Raw genomic sequence first — 28,000 nt, 5'->3', positions numbered from 1 at the left:
GGTTAGGAGATGTGTTGTATCTGTGTGATGTGGGAGCAGGTGGACCCTATTGTGGTTTCTGGTGACCACATGTGCAGCATGTGTTGGCTGCTTGAGGAATTCAAACTCAAAGTAGATGACCTGGAATCTGAGCTTCGAACACAGTGATGAATCAGGGAGGGAAAATTTACTTGGACACTATGCTTCAGGAGGCAATTGCACCCAGTAGATAAACTACTTCAGATTTGGTTTTTGGCCAGGGACAAGAAAGCGTAACTGTGAATGAGACAGGTAGGGGAATCCAAAAAGTAGTACAGGAGGAGCCTCGGCATTTAAGCTTATCCAACAGGTCTGAGATTGTTGAACCCTGTGAGGAGGATAGTGGGGTCTATAGGAAAGATGAGCAACCAAACCGTATCACTGTGGGTCAGGGAGCCATTCAAGAGAGAAAGAAGTGAAATGTAACTGTGGGCATTAGCCTTCCCAGCATCGAGGACATCTTCACAAGATGATGTTGCATCAATCATTAAGGACACTATCACATGCCCTCTTATTGCTACCATCAAGGTGGTGGTACAGGTGCCTGAAAACATACACTCAACATTTCAGGAATAGCTTCTTCCCCTCTGCCATTAGATTTCTGAATGGACATTGAACCCATGTACACTACCTCACTATCTTTTTGCACAAATTTAATTTTTTATTGTAATTTATAGGGTTTTTATTTCTTACTGTAATTTATAGGATTTTTAATTATTTTCTATTGTAATGTACTGCTGCTCCAAAACAATGAATTTCATGACATATGTCAGTGATATTAAATCTGATTCTGATTAATTAGTGATAGAAGAGTTAGGGAATAGACACGATTCTCTGTTGCATGGATTGAGGCTCCCAAAATCTATGCCGTCTGCCCAGTGCCCAGGTTCAGGATATCCTATCTGACCTGCAAATGAATTTGGAGTGGGAGGGGAAAATCCAGCTGTTGTTGTCCATACAGGTATCAGCAACAAAGGAAGAGATTTTACTGAGGGAATTAGAGCTACTGGGGACTAAATGAAAACTGCAGAATCATAAAGGTAATACTATCTGGATCGGCAAATTGAGACAGGGTAAGTGAGATCAGAACTAAATGGATGGCTCAGTGATTAGTGAGAGAGAAATGGGTTTGAATTCATGGGACACAGGCACCCATATTGTCTGACAAGTCAAAGACAGCATAAAAGCAAAAGAGTATACAATGTGGTAAAATATGACTGGGAGGCTAGAGGATTGGTATGCATTTAAAAATCTACAGAAAGTAACTAAAAAGCAATAGAGAAAGAAGATGGATTGTGAATGTAAGCTAGCCAGCAATATCAAGGAGGATACCAAACCTTCAAAGAGTAAAAGAGGCATTAGAGGATATCAGACCACTGAAAAATTATGCTGGACAGGAGATGAACAAACTCTAAGTGTTTTGTGTCAATCTTCACTGTGGAAGACATGAACAGTATGCCATAAGTTAGAGTGTAGCAGGGAGCACAGGTGAGTGTAGTCACCATTACTCAGGTGTTTAGGAAGCTGAAAAGGCTGAGAGTGAATAAGTCACCTCATCAGATGGATTACACCCCAGAGTTCTGAAAGAGGTAGCTAAAGAGACTGGAAGCATTAGTGGTGATTTTCAAGGGTCACTCGATTCTGCAGTGGCTGTGGAGAACTGGACAATTGGAGGAAATTATAGGCCAGTTAGCTTCACTTCATTGGTTGGCAAAAAGTTAGATGTTATTCAGGATGAGGTTTTAGGGTACTTGAAGAGTTGTAATAAATTAGGCCAAAGTCAACATGGTTTCCTTATAGAGAAATATTGCCTAACTAATCTATTAGAATTCTTTGAGGAAATAACAGGCAAGACAGACAAAAGAGTCAATTGATGTTGTTTATTTGGATTTTTATGTGCCACATGAGGCTGTTAAACAAGAGCTCATGGTATTATAGGAAAGATTCTAGCATGAATAGAAAATTGGCCGACTGGCAGAAGGAAAAGGGTGGGAATAAAGGGGGTCTTTTCTAGTTGGCCGCCAGTGACTAATGATGATACACAGGGGTCGGAGTTGGGACCGCTTCTTTTCAAGGTATATGTCAATGATTTGGATATTGGAATTCATAGCCTTGTCACCAAGTTTTCAGACAATACAAAGATAGGCAGAGGGGCATGTTTTGTCGAGGAAACAGGAAGTCTGCGAAGGACTTGGACAGATTAGATGAATGGGGAAAAGGAAAGCAAATGGAATAGTGTAGGGAAGTGTATGGTCATGCACTATAGTAGAAGAAATAAAGGCATAGTCTAGTCCATCTCTCTAACTGATCAAGATTACTTTGTAATTGATTGTAACTTGCTTCACGATCAGCAAGATCCCCAAATTTCATCAATAAACTCACATCTAACTTACTTACATAGATAATAAATAACAGATCCCAGCGATCCCTGGAGCACTCCACTAGCCACAGGCCTCAGTCATAGAATTTACTTTTAACCATTACTCTCTGCTTCCCATCATTGATACAATTCTGAATCAATCTTGCTAGCTCTCCCTGAATCCCAAACAACCTAACCTTCCAGATCAGCCGGCCATTCAGAACCTCATTAAAGCCCTTACTAAAGTCCATAAAGGTAATATCCACTGCCTAACTCCATCTAACGCCTTCAAATAAATCCAAATGATTTGTCAGATATGACCTCCATGCAGAAAAACATGCTGACTATTGAAGATCAGGCCTTGACTATCCAAGTGAGGGGAGATAACGTTCCTCAGAATTCCCTCCAGTAACTTACCCACAACCAAGTCAGACTCACCAGCATAATGTTCTCTGGCCTGTCCTTACTACCCTTCTACTCAATGAAAATGGAAATGCTGAAGCCAATTAAAATAACAATGTAATATTAATTAAGAGATTTGAAGGAGAAAAATCTTACTCCACTTATTTGTAAGATTCAAGACTCAGAGGAATTATGTTATTTCTGGCCAATAGGTAGTACTCAGTTTCCCAGAGCCTGCCATTGCCCAACCATTTAAGAGTTTGTTGTTTGACACCAACTTTTAAAAGATGTTCATAAAATTTGACTAATTTTCCACTAGGAACATTAGCATTCCTGTTAAATTACAGGAGTTCTACCATAGTGCCAACAACCTAATTAATATGTTTATCCCATGTTTCCCTTTCCACTAATGCTGCATTTTCTTTTTTTTTTAAATATATTTCTTCTTTCAAATGTTGACATAATGTGTTTACTCCTATCTAGTAAGTCCCATTGAAAAGTTACTCTTTAAGAAAGAATAGGAAAGTAATATCCTGGTGTGAACAATCTTGTGTTGAATGTGGAAACCAGTGATACAAAGGAATATAGTTTACAAAGGCTTACTGTGGTCCACATTTTGCTCCTTTCGCCCTTTGTCAGTATCCTGCCTCTTATCAGACATCTCTTTGGGTCTTTCACCTTTCTTTGTCAACTTCTCCCGGGAATAGGGCTGGAAACACAAATAGCATTTTTAGCCAGATCACCCTTCAGCCAAAATTACATAAAGCTGAAACTAAAAATGCTGCTGCACATATTAAATATTTACATAGAGTCATAGAAAAGCAAAGCACAGAAACAGGCCCTTTGGCCCATCAAGTCCACGCCAAACCATTTAAACTGCTTACTTCCATCAATCTACACAAAACCATAGCCCTCCGTACCCCTGCTAGCTATGGCATATTTGGTATAAACAAGATTCAGAATGTCAAAAATCAATAAATAATGTTTTAAAAAAAGCTTAACGAATGGGTTTCATGTTCAATATATAAGCATGTTTGAAGTTCACATGTGAAGTTCCTCAAGACTGGAAGGTGGCCAATGTCATTTCATTGTTTAAGAAGGATACCAAGGTCAAGCCAGGAAACTACAGGCCAGTCAGCCTGATATCAGTGGTAGTGAACTTACTGGAGGGAGTTCTGAAGCATAGGATTTACCATCATTTTGGGTATACAAAATCTAATTAGGAGGATTTAAGTCAAAGTTTAAGCAAATTTATTATCGAAGAACATGTTCTACCTTGAAATTAATTTTCTTTCAGATATGAGTGCTGAGTCCATTTATATGTCAAAGTAATTTACAGTACATAACTGAGTCATCATAGCTTTGTGGAAAGTTGTGCTTTACCTACAGTTGCAAGAAAAAGTTTGTGAATCCTTTGCAATTACCTGGTTTTCTGCATTAGTTATTCATAACATATGGTTTGATCTTCATCTAGATCACAATAATAGACAAATACAACCTGCCTAAACTAATGCACAAACAATTGTACTTTTTATGTCTTTACTGAACACATTGTTTAATCACTCACAGTCCAGGCTGGAAAAAGTATGAGAGTCCTTGTATTTAATAACTGATAGAACATCTTTTAGCAGCAATAACCTCCACCAAACGTTTACCGTAGATGCTGATCTGACTTGCACAATGACGAGGAGGAATTTTAGACCATCCCTCCATACAAAACTGTTTCAGTTCATCAATATTTCTGGGATACCTTGCATGAACAGTCCTCTTCAGGTGATGCCACAGCAACTCAATTTGGTTAAGGTCTGGACTCTGTCTTGGCCATTCCAAAACATGAATTTTCTTCTTTTTAAAACATTCTGTTGCTGATTTACTCTTGTGTTTCAGATCATTGTCTTGTTGCATCATTCAACTTCTATTAAGCTTCAGGTGATGGACCACTGCACTGACATTCTCCTGTAAAATGTCTTGATACAATTTTGAATTCATTGTTCCCTCAATGATTGCAAGCTGTCCAGACCCTGAGGCAACAAAGCAACCCCAAACTATGATGCTCCTTCCACCATGCTTTGTTAGATGAGCTTTTGGTGTTGGTATGGAGTACCCTTTTTCTTCCAAACAGAACAGTGTGCATTTCTGGCAAAAAAGCTCAACTTTTGTCTCATCTGTCCACAAAATATTGTTCCAGAAGCATTGTGGAACATCCAGGTAGTGTTTTGCGAACTTAAGATGTAGGCAATTTCAGTGGTTTCCTCCATTGTGTCCTTCCATGAACACCATTCTTGTTCAGTGTTTCTTATAGTGGAGACATGAAGAGACACTTTAGCAAGTTCTAGAGATTTCTGCAGGTCTTTTGCTGTTACTCCTGGGAGTAGTAACAGTATTGAATTTCTTCCATTTGTAGACAATCTCTCTTACTGTTGGCTGATGAACACTCAGGACTTTAGAAATGCTTTTCTAGATTTTTCCAGCTTCATACATGTCTACAGTTCTTCCTCTGAAAGTTGTTTTGATTGAGGCAAGGTGCACATAAACAGATCTTTCTTGAGAAGAGCAGGGTGTGTGTGCGTGACAGAAAGAGACAGATTGATTGAAACACCTGACTCCAAGTAGGTTTTGTTGAAGGCATTACCCCAGATGTTCACATAGTTTTTTTTAAACCTAGACTGTGATTGCTTAAATGATGTACTCAGTATTGACAAAAATAAGTGCAATTGTTTGTGTGTTATTAGTTTAGTCAGATTGTGTTTGTCTCTAATTATGACAGACAATTATCAGACCATGATTTATGAGTAATTAATGCAAAAAAAACAGGTAATTGCAAATTATTCACAAGCTTTTCCTTGCAATTGTATATTTGAGTTTTTTTTTTGAAGAGGTAACAAAAAAGGTAGATGAGGGTAAGGGGGTGGAATTTAGAATGGCCCGCAACAGCCTACCTCACACAGCAGTCTGGTCTAGAGCATTTCAATACAGATGGTGTGAGGTGATGCATTTTGGAAAGTCAAATCACCAAAGGATTTGTACTATGAATGGTAGGGCACTGAGGAGTGTAACAGAAGAGAGACACAAGCACATAGGTGTACAAATGCATAGTTTATCGAAACTGACCGAAAACTGAAGTGTTTAGCACATTGGCTTTCATCAGTGCACTGAGTACAAGAGTTGGGATATTACATTACACACCTGGATATCGTGTACAATTCTGGTCACCCTATTATAGAAAATACTGGGATAAACAAAAAGCAGAAAAGACTTACAAGAATTTACATGCACACCCCATCTTCCCACCACCATAAAATGATAGAGTTCCTCTTGTCCTTACCTACCCCCCCACAAGCCTCTGCATCCAACACCTCATTCTCCACAACTTCTGCCATTTTCAAAGGGATCCTACCACCAAACATTTCTTTACCTCTTTCCCCCCCTCTCTACTTTCTGTGATTCCCTTGTCCATTTGTCACTCCCCACTAATCTCCCTCCCAGCAATTAAATAAGCGGCCGAAGTGCTACAACTGCCATTCACCTCCTCCATTCAGGTCCCCAGCCAGTCCTTCCAGGTGAGGCAATACTTCGCCTGCAAATCTGCTGGGATCATCTATTGTGTCCAGTGCTCCCGATGCAGCCTCCTTTACATTAGTGAGACCCATCTTAAATTGGGGGACCACTTCATCGAGCACCTCCATCCACCTGCTAAAAGCAGAGCTTGCCAGTGGCCAAATATTTTAATTCCCATCTCAACATGTCAGTTCAGGCTTCCTCTTGTGCCATGGTAAGGTGAAGCCACCCTCAGGGTAGAGGAGCAACGCCTTATATTCTGTCCGGTTAACCTCCAACCTGATGGCATGAATAGAGATTTCTCCTTCCAGTAAAAAAAATTTCCTCCCCTTCCCCTCTTCTTCCATTCGCCATTCTGGCCTCTTATCTGCGTAACACCTCCCTTTGTGTCCCCTCCGCTTTCCCTTTCTCCTATGGTCCACTCTCCTCTCCTATCAGATTTCTTCCTCTCCAACCCTTTCCTACCCACCTGGCTTCACCTATCACCTTCTAGCTATCTGCCTTCCCCCTCCTCCAGCTTTTTATTCTGACATCATCCCCCTTCCTTTCCAGTGTGAAGAAGGGTCGAACCGAAGCATCAACTGATCATTCATTTCCACAGGTACTGCCTGAGCTGCTGAGTTCCTCCAGCATTTGTGTGTGTTGATTTACAAAGATTTTGCCAGAGCTAGACAGCCTGAGTTATAAGGAGAAATTGGCCAAGTATTAGTGTGTAGAAAACTAAGAGGTGATCTTATACAGGTACATAAGATTAGGAAGGGCAGAGATAGGGAGAATGCACTCAGTCTTTTCCCCTGGAATTGAGGAATTGAGAAATATTTAAAATTATGAGAAGCATCGATAAGGTGGAGAGTAACAATCTTTTCCCCCTGGTAGGGGAGTCCAAAATGCAAATTGTTGTTGTATATTCAATGAGCATCCAGAGAAAAAGTATTTGAGGCAGGTAAAATAGTAATAATTTCAGAAGCACTTGAGGGGGCGATGCTTAGAAGGAAAGGGGCTGAACATAAGAAACTGGGGCGAGCTAGATGGGTACTGTAGTGTGAAATGGTTGGGCTAAGGGGCCTTTATCCATCTTGTATTGCTCAATGACTATCTACTACACCTCAAATTTTATATTCCTACCTATATTTATTGTTCATTCTTCACTCTGCAGTATGTTCCCTTTGTTTCAGACTGCTTTAGAGCAGGAAGATAAATTTAGGCTGCTAAGGAAGATAGCAACCAATATTTGAACCAAATAGCAATTTTTAAATACTCAAAATACAAATCTCAACAAAAGTGAGCACTGACACCTCAGACTGATTGCATTTACTCTATGGAGTCATGCCAATTTGAATAACATGTTACTGCCTGTGATAGTGAACATCTGTTGCACTTTTTAATTAAACATTTAATATACACAAAATTGATACAGCTTAAAACATTCTCAAGTACATTTGATACTGGAAGTCACAAAAATATAGCTGCAGTAACTCTTGCAGGAATTCTATTCCTCGCCATCTTACTTTTACTGCACTGTACATGCAGAAGCTGTAATGCCTAATTCAGCACACACGGCCATAAGTGAATCTGTGGACCATCCCACATTCAAATTATACTGTATATCTGTGCATTTTGAAATACAGTGCTCACAATTCAAAATCTATAGGAGTCACTATGTTGGAAAGTGACTGTGCAACTTCAGTGTACTTACGCTCATAAAACATCAAACTTATAAAACTTAATTTTATATATCTTACCTGGGTTGTTGTTTTAACTATTTCCAGCTTCTCAGTATTTACTGCTAAGCAGTTTGATTTATCAGTCTTCACATTTTCTCTATTAACATCACAATCCAGTTGTAATTTGTCAAACAGACTAGGCTCAGTGAACAGGGGTAGCTGTCCTGAAGTTGTTACATTTGATTCAGAACCATGAATTACCTTCTCAGTCCCAGAGCATGAAGTATCAATCATATTTTGTATTTTACTCAATTTTTTAACCAGTTTCACAGAATCAGATTTAGGTGTGGTACTGTTTTCCCCTTCTATTGACTTTCTGCTTTTGGATTCTTGCTGAAATTTCGGAACCTTAATTTCAGTTCCTCCCGATTTTAAAGATGATAAATTTTCTTTACGTTTCTCAAGATTTTTGTTTTTCTGGGCATGACTGTTATTTTTTTTCTGTATATTTTTCTTTTCCAGATAATCTTTATTCTGATTTTTATTCTGTTTTGGTAACTTTATTTCTTGCTTGGTATTAGTCACTTTGTCCATTTTCTTCTTTTTTCTCTTTAAATTAAGTTCAAAGTCATCTTCTTCTGAACTTTCTAAAGATCTGATAGATACTATAGGAGTGTCTGGTTGGTCCCGCTCCTTCAATTGTTCTAACGTTGTATTCATAGAATCCAATTTTTCCTGATCTTTGCATTTATCATGGGTTAATGGTGTTTCTAATAAGAAGTCATGTTGTGGAGCTGGTTCCAATAAAAAATTGTTTGTCTCACTATGTTTTTTCTTCTGTTTCTTCAAATCACTTGAATTTTTTTTCTTCACTTTATCATCATCTGAGAGATCTCTCAAATTTTCACCTGAGGTGTCTCCTAGATCACCACTATTTGATCTGCTAGATTTGAATTTTTTCCCCAGTTTGGGACTGTCCTGTTTTATGTCCAATTCAGTTTTAGATCTCTTCTTTTTCTTTTTGGTCTTTGGTGAAGAGATTTCTTTTGCTGTATCATAATCATCGGTAGATTCATCTTCAAAAATATCTTTGTCTAAGGTAAGCTTCTGAAATAATAAAAATAGGCAGAAAGAGTACATGATAAAACAAAATAGTTTTGCTAAAAGCTTCAAACTTCTTTAAGCATTCCAGCTGAAAATTTTATCTTAATAAGTGAAATTTCTTTCATTCCAATTTCCTTTATATTACTATTCGATTGATTTGTTATTTATCTTCCTTCCTTTAAATGTCAGTATTTAGTGGGTCTTGAGTTTAGAATCTGCAATTGATCAAGAAATTTCATTTAAATTCTCAAAATTTGTTTTAGATAAATAAAGGATTTACCATTAAAATGTAATTGGTTTGTAACATCACTGATCAGAGATCAGAGATAAATATTGCAGCATGAAGGGCAAATTATGAACACTTAAAACATGTAAACATTTTCAATTAATTCAAAAATTATTAAAGTTTAATCCTTCAAAGAATCTTTTTTTTTGTTGTATGTATGGAGTTAAAAACTACTGCTAAAACTCAGCAGGTCAAGCAACATCTGCTGAAGAGGAGGTCAATCTTTCTGATTGAGATGTTGCATCAGGACTGAGAATGGAGAGGAGGGTGATGGGACAGCAGATGGCAATGTGAAAGCAGACAAGGAAAAAAATGGGACAGATGGAGCCTGTTCTAGGGAGGTGGAGGTTGCAGGGTGATAAGCATGGACACAAATGCTACAAGTGTTGAGACCAAACAAAATAAGGAACAAAATGATGAGAACTATTAACAGAAAGATGAAGGGCAAATGCAAAAGGGAGATGACAATGGTGATGGGGGAACATTGAGGGCAAGGGTTATTTTAAACTGGAAAATTCAGTATTCTTATTAATAGATTGTAGACTTCCCATGCAGAATGAGATGTCAGTTTAGTTTGTGTTTGGCCTCATCCTGGTGGTAGAGAAGGACAAGGACAGACAGACTTTGGGGAAAGGGAAGGGCAGTTAAAATGGCACACAACCATGATCTCAAGATGCGCACTGTGGAGAGAGCACAGGCACTTTGCAAACTATTTACATAGCCTATCACAAACAAGAGAAAATCTGCAGATGCTGGAAATCCAAGCAACACATACAAAACACTGGAGGAACTCAGCAGGCCAGGCAGTCGAAGTTTCAGGCAGAGAGTCTTGGTCTGCTGAGTTCCTCCAACATCATGTGTGTGTGCGTTACACAGCCTATGTAGTCAAGAGTACATCAGGAGAACAAAAGCAGTAAATGAGGTTTGAGAAGGCAGACACTAGTGTTTTGGAAAGGCTATTTAGGTCCCTGGAAGGTAGTGAGGGTAGAGGTGTAGGGAATGGTGTTGCAAAGGCAAAGTAGAGCTCAGGGATAAGTGAGTGGAGAGGGATGAGCAAACACGGGAATAAGAAAGAGTAACCCCTGTAGAAATCTAAAATGGGTGAGGAAATTCTGGGTACAAGTAGGAAAGATGTGGCTAGAACTGGGATCCTATTGCAGCTGGTGAAAATGATGAAGGATGACGACAGATCATGCGCCAGATATGAAGCCTAACAGAAAGAGTTCCCCTGTTCCTCAACTGAGATATTTTGAAAGTTCACAAGTTCAAAAATAAGTTACACTCAACCTGTAGCTGCACCAGACTTGGGACCGATAACAGCCAATTCATTAAAAGGGCAGCTCATAATATCAGGCAAACACGAGGAAATCTGCAGATGCTGGAAATTCAAACAACAACACACACAAAATGCTGGTGGAACACAGCAGGCCAGGCACCATCTATAGGGAGAAGCGCTGTCGACGTTTCAGGCCGAGACCCTTTGTCAGGACTAACCGAAAGGAAAGATAGTAAGAGATTTGAAAGTAGTGGGGGGAGGGGGAAATGTGAAATGATAGAAGACCGGAGGGGGTGGGATGAAGCTAAGAGCTGGAAAGGTGATTGGCAAAAGTGATACAGAGCTGGAGAATGGAAAGGATCATTGGATGGGAGGCCTCAGGAGAAAGAAAGGTGGGGGGAGCACCAGAGGGAGATGAAGAACAGGCAAACAACTAAATATGTCAGGGATGGGGTAAGAAGGGGAGGAGGGGCATTAACAGAAGTTAGAGAAGTCTCATGATTTGAATTTTTTCAATGATTTTAAGTTCCCTGGCCCCCACCGTCTTATTTTCACCATGGACATCCAGTCTCTATATACCTCCATCCCCCACCGAGATGGTCTTGAAGCTCTTCGCTTTTTTTTGGATTCCAGACCTAACCAATTCCCCTCTACCACCACTCTCCTCCGTCTAGCGGAATTAGTTCTTACTCTCAATAATTTCTCCTTTGGCTCCTCCCACTTCCTCCAAACCAAGGGTGTAGCCATGGGCACCCGTATGGGTCCCAGTTATGCCTGCCCTTTTGTTGGCTTTGTGGAACAGTCCATGTTCCAAGTCTATACCGGTACCCATCCCCCTCTTTTCCTTCGCAACATCGACGACTGCATTGGCGCTGCCTCTTGCACGCATGCTGAGCTCATCGACTTCATTAACTTTGCCTCCAACTTTCATCCTGCCCTCAAATTTACCTGGTCCATTTCCGACACCTTTCTTCGTCCTTCTGTCTCCATCTCTGGAGACGGCCTATCTACTGATATCTACTATAAGCCTACAGACTCTCACAGCTACCTGGACTATTCCTCTACCCACCCTGTCTCTTGCAAAAAGGCAGAATTTCTCACAATTCCTCCACCTCCGCCGCATCTGCTCTCAGGATGAGGCTTTTCATTCCAGGACGAAGGAGATGTCTTCCTTTTTTAAACAAAGGGGCTTCTCTTCGTACACGATCAACTCTGCTCTCAAACGCATCTCTCCCATTTCCCGCACATCTGCCCTCACCCCATCCACCCACCACCCCACTCGGGATAGGGTTCCCCTTGTCCTTACCTATCATCCCACCAGCCTCCAGGTCCAAAGTATAATTCTCCGTAACTTCCGCCACCTCCAACGGGATCCCACTACCAAACACATTTTTCCCTCCCCCCCTTTCTGCTTTTCGCAGGGATCGCTCCCTACGCGACTCCCTTGTCCACTCGTCCCCCCGATCCCTTCCCACCGATCTCTCTCCTGGCACTTATCCTTGTAAATGGAACAAGTGCTACACCTGCCCTTACACTTCCTCCCTCACCACCATTCAGGGCCCCAGACAGTCCTTCCAGGTGAAGTGACACTTCACCTGTGAGTCAGCTGGTGTGGTGTACTGTGTCTGGTGCTCCCGGTGTGGCCTTTTATGTATTGGTGAGACCCGACGCAGACTGGGAGACCGTTTCGCTGAACACCTACGCTTGGTCCGCCAGAGAAAGCAGGATCTCCCAGTGGCCACACATTTTAATTCCACATCCCATTCCCATTCTGATATGTCTATCCATGGCCTCCTCTACTGTCAAAATGAATCCAAACTCAGGTTGGAGGAACAACACCTTATATACCAGCTGGGTAGCCTTCAACCTGATGGCATGAACATTGACTTCTCTAACTTCCATTAATGCCCCTCCTCCCCTTCTTACCCCATCCCTGACATATTTAGTTGTTTGCCTGTTCTCCATCTCCCTCTGGTGTTTCCCCCACCTCCTTTCTTTCTCCTGAGGCCTCCCGTCCCATGATCCTTCCCCTTCTCCAGCTCTGTATCACTTTCACCAATCACCTTTCCAGTTCTTAGCTTCATCCCACCCCCTCCGGTCTTCTCCTATCATTTCACATTTCCCCTTCCCCCCACTACTTTCAAATCTCTTACTATCTTTCCTTTCGGTTAGTCCTGACGAAGGGTCTCGGCCTGAAACGCCGACAGCGCTTCTCCCTATAGATGGTGCCTGGCCTGCTGTGTTCCACCAGCATTTTGTGTGTGTTGTTCATAATATCAGGCATTTATTGGTGTTAAGAGGGGCACAATCTTATTCATTCAAAATTGTTAAGATCCATCAATAGAGAGAAATTAGCAGTCAATCTGTACATAGACAACTACAAAGCAATCAAAAATCTGTTTCAATCATGCTGGATTAGACCAAAAGTCCAGGCATAACATACCTGGTTTGGAGATTTATGCTTAAAAAAAGAAGCAACAAACAAACAAGGCTAGATCATGAACCTACAAGTTTCTTTCTTTATCAATCATTTTATTAGTTAAATAAAAAAGTTCATATATAAACAAAAGGAGAATTATCACAAATATCTGTATCAATAACAGTTCGAAAAAAAGGAAAAATAAACATTATCAAGATCAAAGTAATAATCTAATAGTATATAATAAAGGAAAAGGTAATTGAATCTCCTCTTATCCATAAAAGGAAAAAAAAGATAAAGAAACTTTTTAAATTGACATATACAGAAAAAAAATCCCCAAAACACAAAAAAAAGAGAACCGGGCAGCTCAAACTGAGAGTGAAAGCCAAAAAAAACAAGGAAAACTTTCTGATCAAATCCAAAACTTCAAAAACATTAACTGGAAGGGCCATAAGTCAGAGCATATGAAAATATTGAATAAAAGGTCGCCAAGTTTCCTCAAATTTAGAGGATGTATCAAATGTCTGACTTCTTATTTTCCCTAAACTTAAACAGGACATGATGGAGGTAAGCCAATGAATAGCAGTAGGTGGATTAGAATCCTTACATTTCAGCAAAATGGCTCTCCTAGCCAATAAAGTTGCAAAAGCTATCATCCGTTGAGTGGAAGCAGGAATACCTCCTGCTTCTGAAGGAATGATCCCAAAAATTGCTCTAAGTAAATCTGGTTGTAGATCCAAATTCAAAACCTTTGACAAAGTTTTGAAGACTTCTTTCCAAAAGTTATCTAACTTGATACAAGACTAGAACATGTGTGTTAAAGTAGCCACCTCAATATTACATCTAACAAGTTTCTAGAAACAAGGATAATACTAACAGAATCACAGTTTACCAGAGACCAAGTAGGGCAAGACCATAAATAAGTAATACCCAACACACTGGCATGGCACAGTAGCGTAGTGGCTAGCACAACACTTTACAGTACCAGTGACCAAGGCTCAGTTCCCACTGCTGCCTGTAAAGAGTTTGTATGTTCCAAGTTAAACACACCACAGCTATTTTTAATGATTGTATATTAGAAACTGCTGATAAAAGAATCATCTTCTGCTGATGGTATAAGATGAAATTGAAGAAAGCCAACAGTTTGTTGTAATGTCATAAATCCACATAACATGTAATGCAACCAAGCAAAACCTCACCTGATTGTCTCTTGCAGGTGATTTTTCTGCCGCTTTCTGTTTGAAAACTTGCAGCACTTCTGTGCAGTCCTCCAAATGAGCCTCTGGCTCCCAAGTATCATCTTCAGAAGTGTAGCCTTTCCAGTGAACTCTGTAGAAAACTTGACCCTGGTATGATAATTAAACCATATTTACACAGGATCTGTCAAAACCATGCAGATAATACATGCTCCCCTTAAAACTTTTCACTTTTCATTGTTAACCCATGACCTCTGGTTGTAGTCCCACCCAACCTCAGAGGAAAATCCCTGCTTGCATTAACCCCTCAATTTTATATACCTCTATTAAATCTCCTCTCAGTCTTCTACATTCAAAGAAATACAGTCATAAACCTATTCAGTCTTTGCTTATAACTCAGGTCCTCCAGACCCAGCAACATCCTTGTAAATTTTCTCTGTACTCTTTCAATCTTGTTTACATCTTTCCTGTAAGAATATGACCAAAACTGCACACAATACTCCAAATCCAGCCTCACCAATGTCTTATACAACTTCAACATAACATCCCATCTCCAGTACTCAATACTTCGATCTATGAAGACTAATGTGCTAAAAGCTTTCTTTATGATCCAATCTACCTACGATGCCACTTTCAACAAATTATGAACCTGTATTCCCAGATCCCTTTGTTCTACCACACTCCTCAGTGCCCTACCCTGGTTGGTCCTACCAAAGTGCAACACCTCACAGTAAATTCTATCTGCCATTTTTCAGTCTATTTTTTCCAGCTGATGCAGATCCCTCTGCAAGTCACGACAACCTTCGTCACTACCCACTACACTTCAATCTTGGTATTATTTGCAAATTTGTTGATCCAGTTGACCACACTATCATCCAAATCATTGTTATACATGACAAACAATAAACAACCCAGCACTGATCCCTGTGGCACACCACTAGTCACAGGTCTCCAGTCAGAGAGGCAACCATCTACTACCATTCTCTGGCTTCTCCTGCAAAGCCAATGTCTAATCCAATTTACTACTTCATCTTGAATGCCAAGCAAAATAACCTTTTTGACTAACCTCCCATGCAGGACCTTGTCAAATGCCTCACTGAGGTCCAAGTGGACATACTGCCTTATTTTCATCCACTTTCCTAGTAACTTCCTCAAATAAATTCTATAAGATTGGTTAGACACAACCAACCATGCACAAAGCCATGCTGACAATCCTTAATCAGTCCATTTCTATCCAAATAATTGCATATCTGGTACCTTAGAATACCTTCCAATAATTTTCCTACAACTGATGTCAGACTGACTGACCTGTAATTTACCAGTTTACGTTTAGGGCTTTTTAAAAAAAAACACAGTAGGCCAATATTGGCTATCTTCCAATTCTCTGGTACTTCTCCTGTCACTAAAGATGATTTAAATATCTCTGCTACTGTCAAATACAAGATGAGTTCAAGTTCAGTTTACTGTCATTCAACTGTACACACCTACAGCCAAACGAAACATTCTTCCAGACCAAGATGCACACAGTACATATAGTATAATACACTCAAAATAATATTACCACAAGAAATTATTAATAAGGCACATTTACAACACAATTTAAAAATTAAACCTTATAACACTACTGCCACTTCAGACATGATAGGATCTGATGGTGGCAGGGAGTTCAGTAGTTTCATGGCTAGGGAGTAGAAGCTGTTTCCCATCCTAGCGCTCTGGTATCTCCTTCCTGATGGTAGGGAGTCAGATTGTTGGATAGATGGGAGAGATCACTGACAATGCTAAGGGTTCTGCATATGCAGCACACTTGATAAATATCTCCAATGAGGAGAAGAGAGACCCTGATGATTCTTTCAGCAGTCCTTGCAATCCCTTATTTATTTTATTTCAGGATGCAGCACAGAATAGACCCTTCCAGCTCTTTGAGCTTTGTCACCAACAACCCACTGATTTAACCCTAGCCAAATCACTGATAAATTTACAATGACCAATTACCTAGTAACTGTTAAGCCTTTGAACTGAGGGAGGAAACCCGAGAACCTGGAAGAAACCCACAAGTTCACAGGTTGTTGGTAGAATCTCAGGTGGTAACGAGGAAGCGTACAGGAGTGAGATATGCCAACTAATGGAGTAATGCCACAGCAACAACCTGAAACTCAACGTCAGTAAGATGAAAGAGCTGACTGTGGACTTCAGGAAGGGCAAGACAAAGAAACACATACCAATCCTCATAGAGGGATCAGAAGTGGAGAGAGTGAGCAGTTTCAAGTTCCTGGGTGTCAAGATCTCTGAGGATCTAACCTGGTCCCAACATATCGATGTAGCTATAAAGAAGGCAAGACAGCAGCTATACTTCATTAGGAGTTTGAAGAGATTTAGCATGTTAACAAATACTTAAAAACTTCTACAGATGTACCATGGAGAGCATTCTGACCGGCTGTATCACTGTCTGGTATGGGGAGGGGGTGGGGGCTACTGCACAGGACTGAAAGAAGCTGCAGAGGGTTGTAAATCTAATCAGTTTCATCTTGGGTACTAGCCTACAAAGTACCCAGGGAATCTTCTAGGAGCCGTGTCTCAGAAAGGCAGTGCCGATTATTAAGGACCTCCAGCACCCAGGGCATGCCCTTTTCTCACTGTTACCATCAAGTAGGAGGTACAGAACCCTGAAGGCACACACTCAGCGATTCAGGAACAGCTTCTTCCACTTTGCCATCCGATTCCTAAACGGACACAGCCCTTGGACACTACCTCACTTTTTTAAAATATACAGTATTTCTGTTTTTTGCGCATTTTTTAATCTATTCAATATATACTGTAATTGATTTACTTATTGTATTTCTTTCTCTTCTATATTATGTATTGCATTGAATTGCTGCTCGGTTAACAAATTTCACATCACATGCCAGTGATAATAAACCAGATTCTGAGTTGATACAAAACCCTTACAGGGGACATTGAAATTGAACTCTGAATGCCGATGCCCAAGCTGTAATAGCATCACACTAACTGCTAAACTAACACTGCTTCACATTCCTATACCAAATGGTGATGCAGCTAGTCAGGACACTCTTGACGATGCTCCTGTAAAAACTAGTAAGAATTCATTTCCTCAGGAAGTGCAGACGCTGCTATGCTTTCTTGACCAAAGAGGTGGCCTTGAGGAACCTGGTGACATTGTCCATTACATGCACTTCCAGAAACACTGCTCCTAACTCTCCCTATGGAGGAGCCATTTATGTGCAGTGAGGAGTGTACAAGCTTGCACATTCTTAAAATCCAGTTATCTCTTTGGTTTTGTCCCGAGACTCAAGTTACTGTGCTTGCACCATTCTACCAGCTGCTCGACTTCCTCTCTGTACACAACTTTTCTGCCAACTGACTGACCGTGGCCTTTCTGTCAAGAAGTCCAAGATCCAGTTATAAGAGAGAGGTGATTACACCAAATGATAACCATTTACCCACCAGCTTTTGAGGGATGATCAGATTAAATGCTGAGCTGAAGTCAATAAACAGCACTCTGGCATACAAGGTACCATTTTCCAGGTGCAACAGGAAGAATTGGAGTGCAGAGGCTATGGCATCATCATGGGACCGATTTGAGCGGTAAGTGAACCGGTAAGGGTCTAGTGTAACAGGAAGATGAGATTTAATGCAAACCCTAACCAGTCGCTTAAAGCACTTAATCATTGTTGAATTTGTTGCCACTGGATGTTAGTCATTAAAGCAAATTAATGTCACTCTTGGGTACTGGGATGATGGCTACCTTGAAGCCTGTGGGAACAGTGCACTGTTGCAGAGAGATGTTAAAGATGTCTGTCAGAACCTCTGTTAATTAAGGTGCACAGTCCCTCAGCACCTGACCAGATTTTCTACTTGTTAGTTCTATTTGCCTATATTTGGCCCATATTCTTCTAAACCTTTCCTATTCATGTATCTGTCTAAATGCATTTTAAAAGTAATAGCATTCACCTCCATAACTTTGACAGCTTGTTCCATATACTGACCATCCAGTATGGTAAATGTTACCCCTCAGGTTTCTTTTAAATGCTTCATCTCTCAAAACTGGACCTCTAGTTTAAGACTGCCCTACTCTGGGAAAAAGACCATCTACTCACCTTACCCATGCCCTTCATGATTTTACATACCTCCAGAAGATCATCTCTCAGCATCCTATACCCCAATCTCTCCAGTCTCTCCTTATAACTCAGACTACTTTAGCTTAGTTGATCTTCATTGGTGCTGCTCTGTCTATGACACTACCCAGGTAGGTGAAGGCTTTTACCTCCTCAAATGGACTTCCCTCAAGAATGACTGGGACACTGCAATATAACGAGCTGCAATATAACCTCACAGCTCTTGAACTCAATTAATGAAAGCCAACACACCATGTGTCTTCTCAACCACCCTATTAAATTGTGTGGTAACTTCAAGGAATCTGTTCTTGGCCCCCAAGATCCTTCTGTTCCTCCACAATGCTAAGAATCCTGCAATTAACTTCATTCTCTACCAACAAGATCAGCCTTCCACAGTACATCACTTCAAATTTTTCCAGATTGAACTCCATCTGCCAATGCTTATCCCAGCTCTGCATCCCTGTAGATGTTCCATAATACCACCAACCTTTGTGTCATCTGTAAAATTACTAACACACTCTTCCCTTCCTCACCAAAATATTTATAAAACTCACAAGCAGCAAGAGTCCTGCAGGACACCATTAGACATGGACCTCCAGGCAGATTATGCTCATCTTCAACCACCCTCTGTTTTATGTGGGCAAGCCAATTCTGAAAGCACACAGACAAGTTTTCCTGGATCCCATGTCTCCTGACTTTCTATAATTCCCTGGATTATCCCTTTTAACTTTGCAGTCCTCCAATCCTCTTGTACCACTCTAGTAGCCAATAAGTACACAAAGATCATTGGCAATGGTGCAGCAATCTCCTCCCTCACTTCCCGTAGTAAGCTGGCATAAATCCTGTCCGGCTCATAGGTCTTACCTTAATGGCTTTCAAAGCTTCAACACTGCCACTTCCTTCAACTTCACATGTTTCAGAACATTAGCCTGTTCTACACTGCCCTCATATTCATCAAGATCCCTCTCACTGGTGGATACTGAAGCAAAGTATTCATTATGTATGTCATCTATCTCCTCCAACTCCAGGCATATTTCAGCTTTTATCCCTGATCAGTTCTATTCTCACACTAGCTATGCTCCCGTTCTTCACATACATGGAGAATGCCTTGAGGTTTTCGCACGTCCCTTTCTAGCTCTCCCAAGTCCCTTCTTAAGTTAGTTTCTGGCTACCAGAACCCTGTGTGATCCTTGCTTCCTAAAGTATGCTTCTTTCTCTTAACTAGAAGTTCCACCTCCCATCAACCATGGTTCATTCACTGTACCATACTTTCCCTGCCTCAATGGTACAGACCAATCCAGAATCCCATGCAAGAGCTACCAAAACAACTTCCACATTTTCATTGTACATGTCCCTGAGAACATCTATTCCTGATTTACATTCCCAACCTCCTGCCTAATAGCTCAGAGTTCATTCCATACAGATACCACCCTTAGTGTGTATAAAAAAAAGTTACCCCTCAAGTTCCTATTGAATCCTTCCTCTCTCTCATCTTGTACATATGCCTTCCAGTTCTTGATTCCCCAACCTCAGGAAAAAAATGAATGCATTCCCATTATCAACACTCCTCAAGATTTTAAATACCTCTATAAAATTACCTCTCAGTCTCAAATAATCTAAGAAATAAAGCCCTAAACTGTCCAACCCAATTTAGCGCTTCAAATCCTGGCAACATGTATACGAATCTTTTCTGAATTCCTTCCAGTTTAACATTTTCCCCATAGCAGCTCTCGGCAGTTTCTTACATTCCAATGCATTCAAATTGTTGTACCAGACAATGTTACAACCAGTCAGGATTCTTTCAACATTACATTTGTAGAAGTTTGTTTGTGTTTAATGACATACCGAACTTCCTTAATCTCACAAGAAAATAAATACGCGGGCATATTTTCCTCATAATTGTATCCAAGTGCTGGGGCCCAAGAGAGGTAATCCGATATGCAAATGCCCAAGAATTTAATGTTGCTGACTCTCTCCACCACTGATTACCCCCTCCCCCAATGTAGGCTGTAGCATGAGCATGATCACCTTCCTTCCCCTTCCCAAAATCAACAATCACTTCTTTAGTTTTGCTCACATGAGTGAGAGTTTGTTCTTGCAACACCACTCAGTCTGGTGATGCATCTTGCTCCAGTAAGCAGACTTAATGCAGCCTGTGATTCATCTAACAACAGTAGTATTGTTGGGAATTTGAAAATGGCATTGGAGCTGTGCTTGGCCACAGAGGGAGTAAAGCAGGAGGATATGCATTCAGCTTTGAGGTCAGCAAGGAGATGTTACCAGTCCTCTGAGGTTTGCCTACGAGAAAGTCAAATGCCCAATTGCTGAGGAAGGTAAACAGGCCCAAGTCTTGAAGCCTGATGATGAGTTTGGATGGGATGATTGTGTTGAACATTGGGTTGTAGTTGACGAACAATACCTGACATATGGGTTCAGTTGACCAGATGGTCCAGAGCAGAGTAAAGACCAGGTTGGTCATGCCATTTCTCGAATCCATAATACAAAATTTTCTAGATCCACTGCAATTCACCTACAGAGCTAAGAGATCTGAAGATGATGCAGTTAATACAAGTCTGAACCTCATACTACAGCACCTCAACTTCTCTGTTACAAATGTCAGGATTCTCTTTGTGGATTTCAGTTCAACCTTCAATACCATTATCCCTGAGCTTTTGGAAGAGAAACACCCTGAACTTAACGTACCAAGTGGAACATAAACTTGCTCTGTGACAGCAGGTAGTATGAGACTAGGCAAGCACATCTCCACATTCCGCTCAGTTGGCACTGGTGCACTATATTCATCCTCTCTCCTATTTTCTTTATAGACCAATGACTGCGTCTCTAGTGATCCATGAGTTAAACTGACAAAAGTTTGCAAATAACATCACTTTCACTGAACTAATCAACAGAGGCAACAAATTCAAGTACCACCAGGAAGTAAACAAGCTAGTGTCCTGGTGCAATCACAACAACTTCGATCTAAAGGACCTCAAAGCCATAGAGATGCATTTTGATTTCAGTAAAAGTGAGTCTCCTCTCCATTCATCCATATCTCTACAGTTAGCACCATTTCAACATTCACATTTCTGGGCATCATTATTTTGCAGGACCCCATGTGGGAGAACCACATCTCCTTTGTTAACAAAAAGACCCAACAGAGGACGTACTTCTTGCAGCAGTTGGTATAATTCCATCTTCTTCAAAACATACTATGACATGACAATTCTACACTGTCATCATAGAAAGCATTATCACATCAGCCATCACTGTCTGGTTTGTTGCAGCATTCTCTCACAATACAGTGGATTCTAATCAACTGGGACACATCGAGATCAGTATATTTTAGTCCAATTAGCTGAAGTTTCATGGAAATAGTTTAAAAAGGTATATTAAAAAAGACAAACCACCATTTAACTGTGTAATAATTTATGCATTTAAAATAAGTAACAAATTAGAACACTACCAATACCTCTACAGTACTATAAAACTATATTAGATCCTAAAAGTTATTCATTTGCTCTGTTCTTTCACTATAAGTGAACAGAACAGTGAGCAGGGAGGTTCTACTGCAGTTGTACAAGGCCTTGGTGAGACCGCACCTAGAATATTGTGTGCAGTTTTGGTCCCCTAATCTGAGGAAAGACATTCTTGCCATAGAGGGAGTACAGAGAAGGTTCACCAGATTCGATTCCTGGGATGGCAGGACTTTCATATGAAGAAAGACTGGATCGACCAGGCTTATACTCACTGGAATTTAGAAGATTGAGGGGGGATCTTATTGAAATGTATAAAATTCTAAAGGGATTGGACACGCTAGATGCAGGAAGATTGTTTCCGATGTTGGGGAAGTCCAGAACAAGGTGTCTCTTCTCCCTCCTGCCGTCTGGGAAAAGGCTCTGAAGCATTCGGGCTCTCACAGCCAGACTATGTAACAGTTTCTTCCCCCAAGCTATCAGACTCCTCAATACCTGAAGCCTGGACTGACACCTTGCCCTATTGTCCTGTTTATTATTTATTGTAATGCCCGCACTGTTTTTGTGCACTTTATGTAGTCCTGTGTAGGTCTGTAGTCTAGTGTAGCTTTCTCTGTGTTGTTTTAGGTAGTTCAGTCTAGTTTTTGTACTGTGTCATGTAACACCATGGTCCTGAAAAACGTTGTCTCATTTTTACTATGTACTGTACCAGCAGTTATGGTCGAAATGACAATAAAAGTGACTTGACTTGACATTTACATGTATTAGGAATTTCCTGTGGTGTTTTGGTGCAACATGCAACAAAAAATAAAATACAACAATTATAAAGAATTACATAAACCTCTAACTTTAGTTTTTAAGTACAGATTTGGAATAAAATGTATTTACAAAGTAAACAAATTCCTGTAGGTGGTGCAGCATACGGCAGCAACGGCCTTTCGGATCTGGTGCTACTTTAATTTAGTTTTTTTAATTTAATTTTAAGGCACAATTAGGGTTTAGGGCAATGGATAACAGAGCGACTATCTACCATCGCCAGATACGGCTACAATACAGAGATCGCCCAAAAACAAATCTTCATGAAAATCTCCTGGTTAGATTGCGCAACCTTGGCTTGCTGAGGGAATCGGGCCTGCAGTCCTCGGAGTCGCCTGATGCTGGTGGCTGGAGTTGGGGACGTCGTAAGTGGTGTGCCAGGAAGCGGAAGCGAGGCAAGCGGGCAGGAGTCCATGCCAGGAAAAAAGCCCTAGCCGGCCGGCCCTCCCGTCCATTCTGCTCTCCAGTGGACATTAAATTGGACTAAATCCATGGCAACGAAATACTCGGCGGGAGTACAGAAACAGACGGAATCCCGGGCGCCACCATTCAGCTGTTTATTTATGTAACAGATTTCCCCCAAGCCATCGGACTACCAACTTACTGCCCTCTGCTGTGCCTATTGTCTTGTTTATTATTTATTGTAATGCCTGCACTGTTCTGTGTACTTTATGCAGTCCTGGGTAGGTCTGTAGTCTAGTTTTTGTGTTGGTTTATGTAGTTCAGTGTAGTTTTGGTCTTAGGTTTCAGCATAGAGTAAAATTTAGATAAACATTTTAAATTGGTTTAGATCAGGGTATCCCAACCTGGGGTCCATGGACCCCTCAGTTAATTGTAAGGGTCCATGTCATAAAATCATTGGAACCCCTGATCTAGACAACCCCAAATCCCTCTGCCCTCCTACCTTCAGCCTGTGCTAAGCTCTTTTTTAAAAAAAAAAAGACCAACACCTTAATACCTTTTTGGCTCATACCTCCATACACTCCCATACCCTTCCCCAAAAAGATATTGTATTAAAAAAAATAGAAACAGGAACCCAGAAACACCATACAAAAAGGAAAGATCATAAAAGGAGGGAGGATGTATGAGAAAAGTCAAGGAAGCACATATTTGAATCAGTGATGGAGGTGATAAGAATGCAGTTATATTGTTTGGAGGAAATCACTGAAAATTCTTCCACTGAAGATAGACACTCATCCCATCATGAATGTTGATCAAAAGAAAGCTATCGAACTTAAATAACCCCTCTGAGCAATAGGTCTTGCAGGTCACAGCTCTTCAACTGCAGCCAAGTATATTTCAAGTTTGAGAAGTTTAAACCAATAAAACTCTTCAGGTACCAAGTTCAGATGATGGCCAACTGAAAAATGGAATAAACCCTGAATCTCCCCTCAAATCCATCAATTACCTTTGCCCCATCATCTCTGAGTAAATATGAAGGACCCATCTAGACACTTCAATTGTTGCACATGCCAATTAAATTGCTAAAGAAAGCTATTGCAATACTCAGTGGTAGTCTATCCCTCCCCCCCCCCCATAGTTATGCTTTTTTGTTGCTGAACATTGAGAATCCATCACAACAGATCATGAAATTTGTTGTTTTGCAGCAGCAGTTCAGTGCACAACTTCTAAACTATAGAAATAAATAGTGCAAAAAGAAACGACAAAGTAGTATTCAGGAACCATTATGAAATCCAATGGCAGAGGGAAGAAGATGTTCACCAAATTATTGAGTGTTGATTTTCAGGTTCCTATACCTCCTCACTCTCTCTACCGCTGACCCCACAGTGAACACTGGTCTGAGTTCTCCCAGATTCCCCTTGCTGAAATCCAATATCAATTCCTTGAAGATGCTTCGCTGACAATGGTTGTTGTTAAAAAAACATTCATTGTGCTTCTTCTCTCTCATTCCTGTACCCCTCCTTGTCATTATCTGAGATCTGACATCTACAAATTTATAGATGGTGTTTGAGCTGTGCTTAGTCACTCAGTCATGAACACAGAGAGAATGTAGCAGCAGACCGAGCAAACATTCTCAAAGTTTATCTAGCGGATGCAGCTCAATCACAGATTTCCTATAATAGTGACCAGAATTGTATTACAGTGGGACAGCACGATAGCATAGTGGTTAGCACAACGTTTTACAATACAAATGAGACCCAAGTTCAATTCCCACCACAGCCTAGAAGTTTGTACATTCTCCCCTGTGACAGATTAGGTTTACTGCAGATGCTCTAGTTTCCTGCCACAGTCCAAAGACGTACTGGTTGGTAGATTAATTGGTCACTGTAAATTGTTCCATGATTAGGTTAGGATTAAATCAAGGAATTCTAGACGGCGCAGCTTGAAGGGCCAGCAGAGCCTATTCTATGCCCTAGCTCAATAAATAAATAAAATCTCAAGATCTGACCTAGTTAGTGCTGTATAACCTGCATCATAACATATATGCTGTTAAGTGCCATGCCTCAGTGAATAAACAAATTCTTTGTCTTCTATCTCATTTGATTTGTACTGCCATCTTAAGTATTTCTGGAAATATAGTTCAAAAGGCATTTATTACTCCAAACCTCAATACCCTAGCATTTATTATTCCCTTACCCTTCTCAATTGCATAAATGCATATTTCTCTAGAATTAATTGTCCTATTGATCATGGGCTTATCTCTTTAATGTCAAGCACTATTTCTGTATCATCTGCAAATCCTAACAACATAGCCCAAGTTTACATCTAGATTACAACTATATGTTATAAAGGAAAATATAAGAGGGCCAAGCTAGTAACAGCATTCAGTAACAAAAACAGTGGATATTATATTTTGCCTACTGTCACAGAGCACATGGCCATATGATGTATACAAAGAGAAAACAATCTCGTTGGAGGTGTTGGATGGGAGCATAAGGGATTGATTAAACAAGGGTGTGGCAGATTGAAACTGAGGTGGGTATAGAGAGGTAAGGAGGGGTGTTTTCAAGAAAAAAGTGGATATAATGGTGATAAATCCAAGTTTCAAAGGGTTCATGCATTATTCTACAGTAGGAGCAAAGTCCAACTTTACAATATTTCAATTAAAGACCAACTTGTAGTTCCCACATTAAGCATTTCTTTCGTGTATTGGTCGATACAGTTTTATTTTGAAAGCGAAACGTTGCCCTAAATTAACCTGATACAAAATGTTTTCTCAATTAAACTGGATGCAATTTTTAAAAAATATAACGACTTGCCTTTCAGAGATTTAAAATCACACAAAGTATGATTTTTCACGTCTGATATTTATCCCTCTCTAGACTCTTAAGACATTTAAGAAATACCACAGCCATATATCGCACCGACGGCTTTACTGTTTCTTACTAGCAAATATATTCTGTGGGTACACTAGATCTATAATAAGAAAACAAAACTACAAGGTAAACCAGCGGTGTTCTGGCATATGTCCCCACGGCAGGTGAAATAAAGCCCAGCCACAGGCCTCACTTCACCGCCTGACTCCATGTTCAATGAACACGGCACCCGTCACTGTCGGCCGATGGATCCCGCTCTCCTACCTCTGAAATCTTCATGTCCACTATCTTCTCCACCTCGTACACATCTTCCTCTGGCTCGCTTTCCTGCTCGGATTTCTCTGCGGCCGCCATCGTTCTGACCCGTTAACGTTCCGCACCGCCGACACGATGCACTTTGAAAAAAGACCAGAAGCAACGAAAACAGAGGCGGGTTGTTGATGGTTTCGGTTGAGCCAATCAAAGGCGAGGTTAATAATTCACAGGAGATGTTTGTCTGTCCCCGATCACAGCAGCTAATGGTTGTGACGTCGCTATGGTTGGTTCTGCGTTGGTAATCCGTTTTTCCACCCGCTCCGCTCCCCTCCCGTCGAAGGCGGAGCCAGTGGGCAGAAATGGGAGGGAGAAGATCTTGGTCTCCTGATACAAGTATATTCTTACATGTACACACAGTTCAACAAAATAAAACTGCAACTATTAATAAGAGCAAGCATTTATATTGTGCCTGAGTGTAACCAGGTGTTTTGAATTTGTACAGTGAGGATTTTTTTTTGGAGTCAGGCTGCATGGCGAAAAACGAGAGAAGGAAGAAGTAACTTAATAAGTTGTCTGTGGATACAAACATATAAGGCAATTACTCGGGAATAACTGCATTAGTGATTTATGACATAATCCGCAATGCCATGACGGCTGGCTGCTTCATCGCTTCTACTTTCAGACGTCACGGTGTGAAAATTGACAGACCGCTAGTCAGCTGAGAGTCAACACAGTGTTTATGTGCTTTTTTCTTATTTCTCTAGAATGAGTTTGGCTCTCCGAGCAGCATACAGTCTTGAATATTAAGAGCAAAACACACAAAATGCAGGTGGAACTCAGCAGGTCAGACAGCATCTATGGAAATAAATACACAGTCAACATTTTTCATCTACTGTTCACTCATTTCCATAGATGCTGCCTGAACTGGCTGAGTTCATCCAGCATTTTATGCATTTTTATCTGGATTTACCATCACTCTCACAATCCTGACTGAGAAGTTGCAAAACTGGGCCTCTGTACCTGCCTCTGCAATTGCATCCTCGACTTCCTAACCAGAAGACTACAGTCTGTGTGGACTGGTAATAACATATCCTCATCGCTGATGATCAACAGTGGCGCACCTCAGGGGTGTGTGCTTAGCCCACTACTCTACTCTCTATATACAAATGACTGTGTGACTAGGCATAGCTCAAATACCATCTACAAATTTGCTGATGATACAACCATTGTTGGTAGAATCTCAGATGGTGACAAGAGGGTGTACAGGAGTGAGATATGCCAACTAGTGGAGTGGTGTCGCAGCAACAACCTGGCACTCAACATCAGTAAGACGAAAGAGCTGATTGTGGACTTCTGAAAGGGTAAGACGAAGGAACACATACCAATCCTCATAGAGGGATCAGAAGTGGAGAGTGAGCAGTTTCAAGTTCCTGTGTATCAAGATCTCTGAGGTTCTAACCTGGTCCCAACATATCGATGTAGTTATAAAGAAGGCAAGACAGCAGCTATACTGGAGTTTGAAGAGATTTGGCATATCGACAAATACACTCAAGAACTTCTATAGATGTGCCGTAGAGACTTTAATCACAAGTGAAGATCTCCTCACTGGAAGGGAGGGTTATCCCTGTAACAGAACTGGCTAGGTCTAGAACCAACTGTGGCTTCTTGTAATGGTGTGCATTGGAAAAAAATTGCAAGAGCCTTTAGTGACATACCAAATCTTCTCAAACTCCTAATGATGTAGAACTGCTTGTTTGCCT

General features: G+C 40.7%; 1 protein-coding gene across 1 annotated transcript in view; it reads right to left on the bottom strand.

Annotated features, from left to right (window-relative positions):
* The window catches only part of mphosph8 (M-phase phosphoprotein 8), a 57,984-nt gene extending 31,405 nt beyond the window's left edge, over positions 1-26,579 (bottom strand). The window contains exons 1-4 of the mRNA XM_073043673.1: positions 26,250-26,579; positions 14,286-14,432; positions 8,080-9,108; positions 3,383-3,488 (exon numbers count right to left, since the gene is read on the bottom strand). Coding sequence (XP_072899774.1) covers positions 3,383-3,488; positions 8,080-9,108; positions 14,286-14,432; positions 26,250-26,339 — 1,372 coding nt within the window. The 5' untranslated portion in view covers positions 26,340-26,579. The remainder of the gene's footprint in view (positions 1-3,382; positions 3,489-8,079; positions 9,109-14,285; positions 14,433-26,249) is intronic.
* Positions 26,580-28,000: the final 1,421 nt, after the last annotated feature.

Source organism: Hemitrygon akajei, chromosome 4, assembly GCF_048418815.1.
Source record: "Hemitrygon akajei chromosome 4, sHemAka1.3, whole genome shotgun sequence".
Lineage (NCBI taxonomy): Eukaryota > Metazoa > Chordata > Chondrichthyes > Myliobatiformes > Dasyatidae > Hemitrygon > Hemitrygon akajei.
This window is presented reverse-complemented; position numbering and strand designations above follow the sequence as displayed.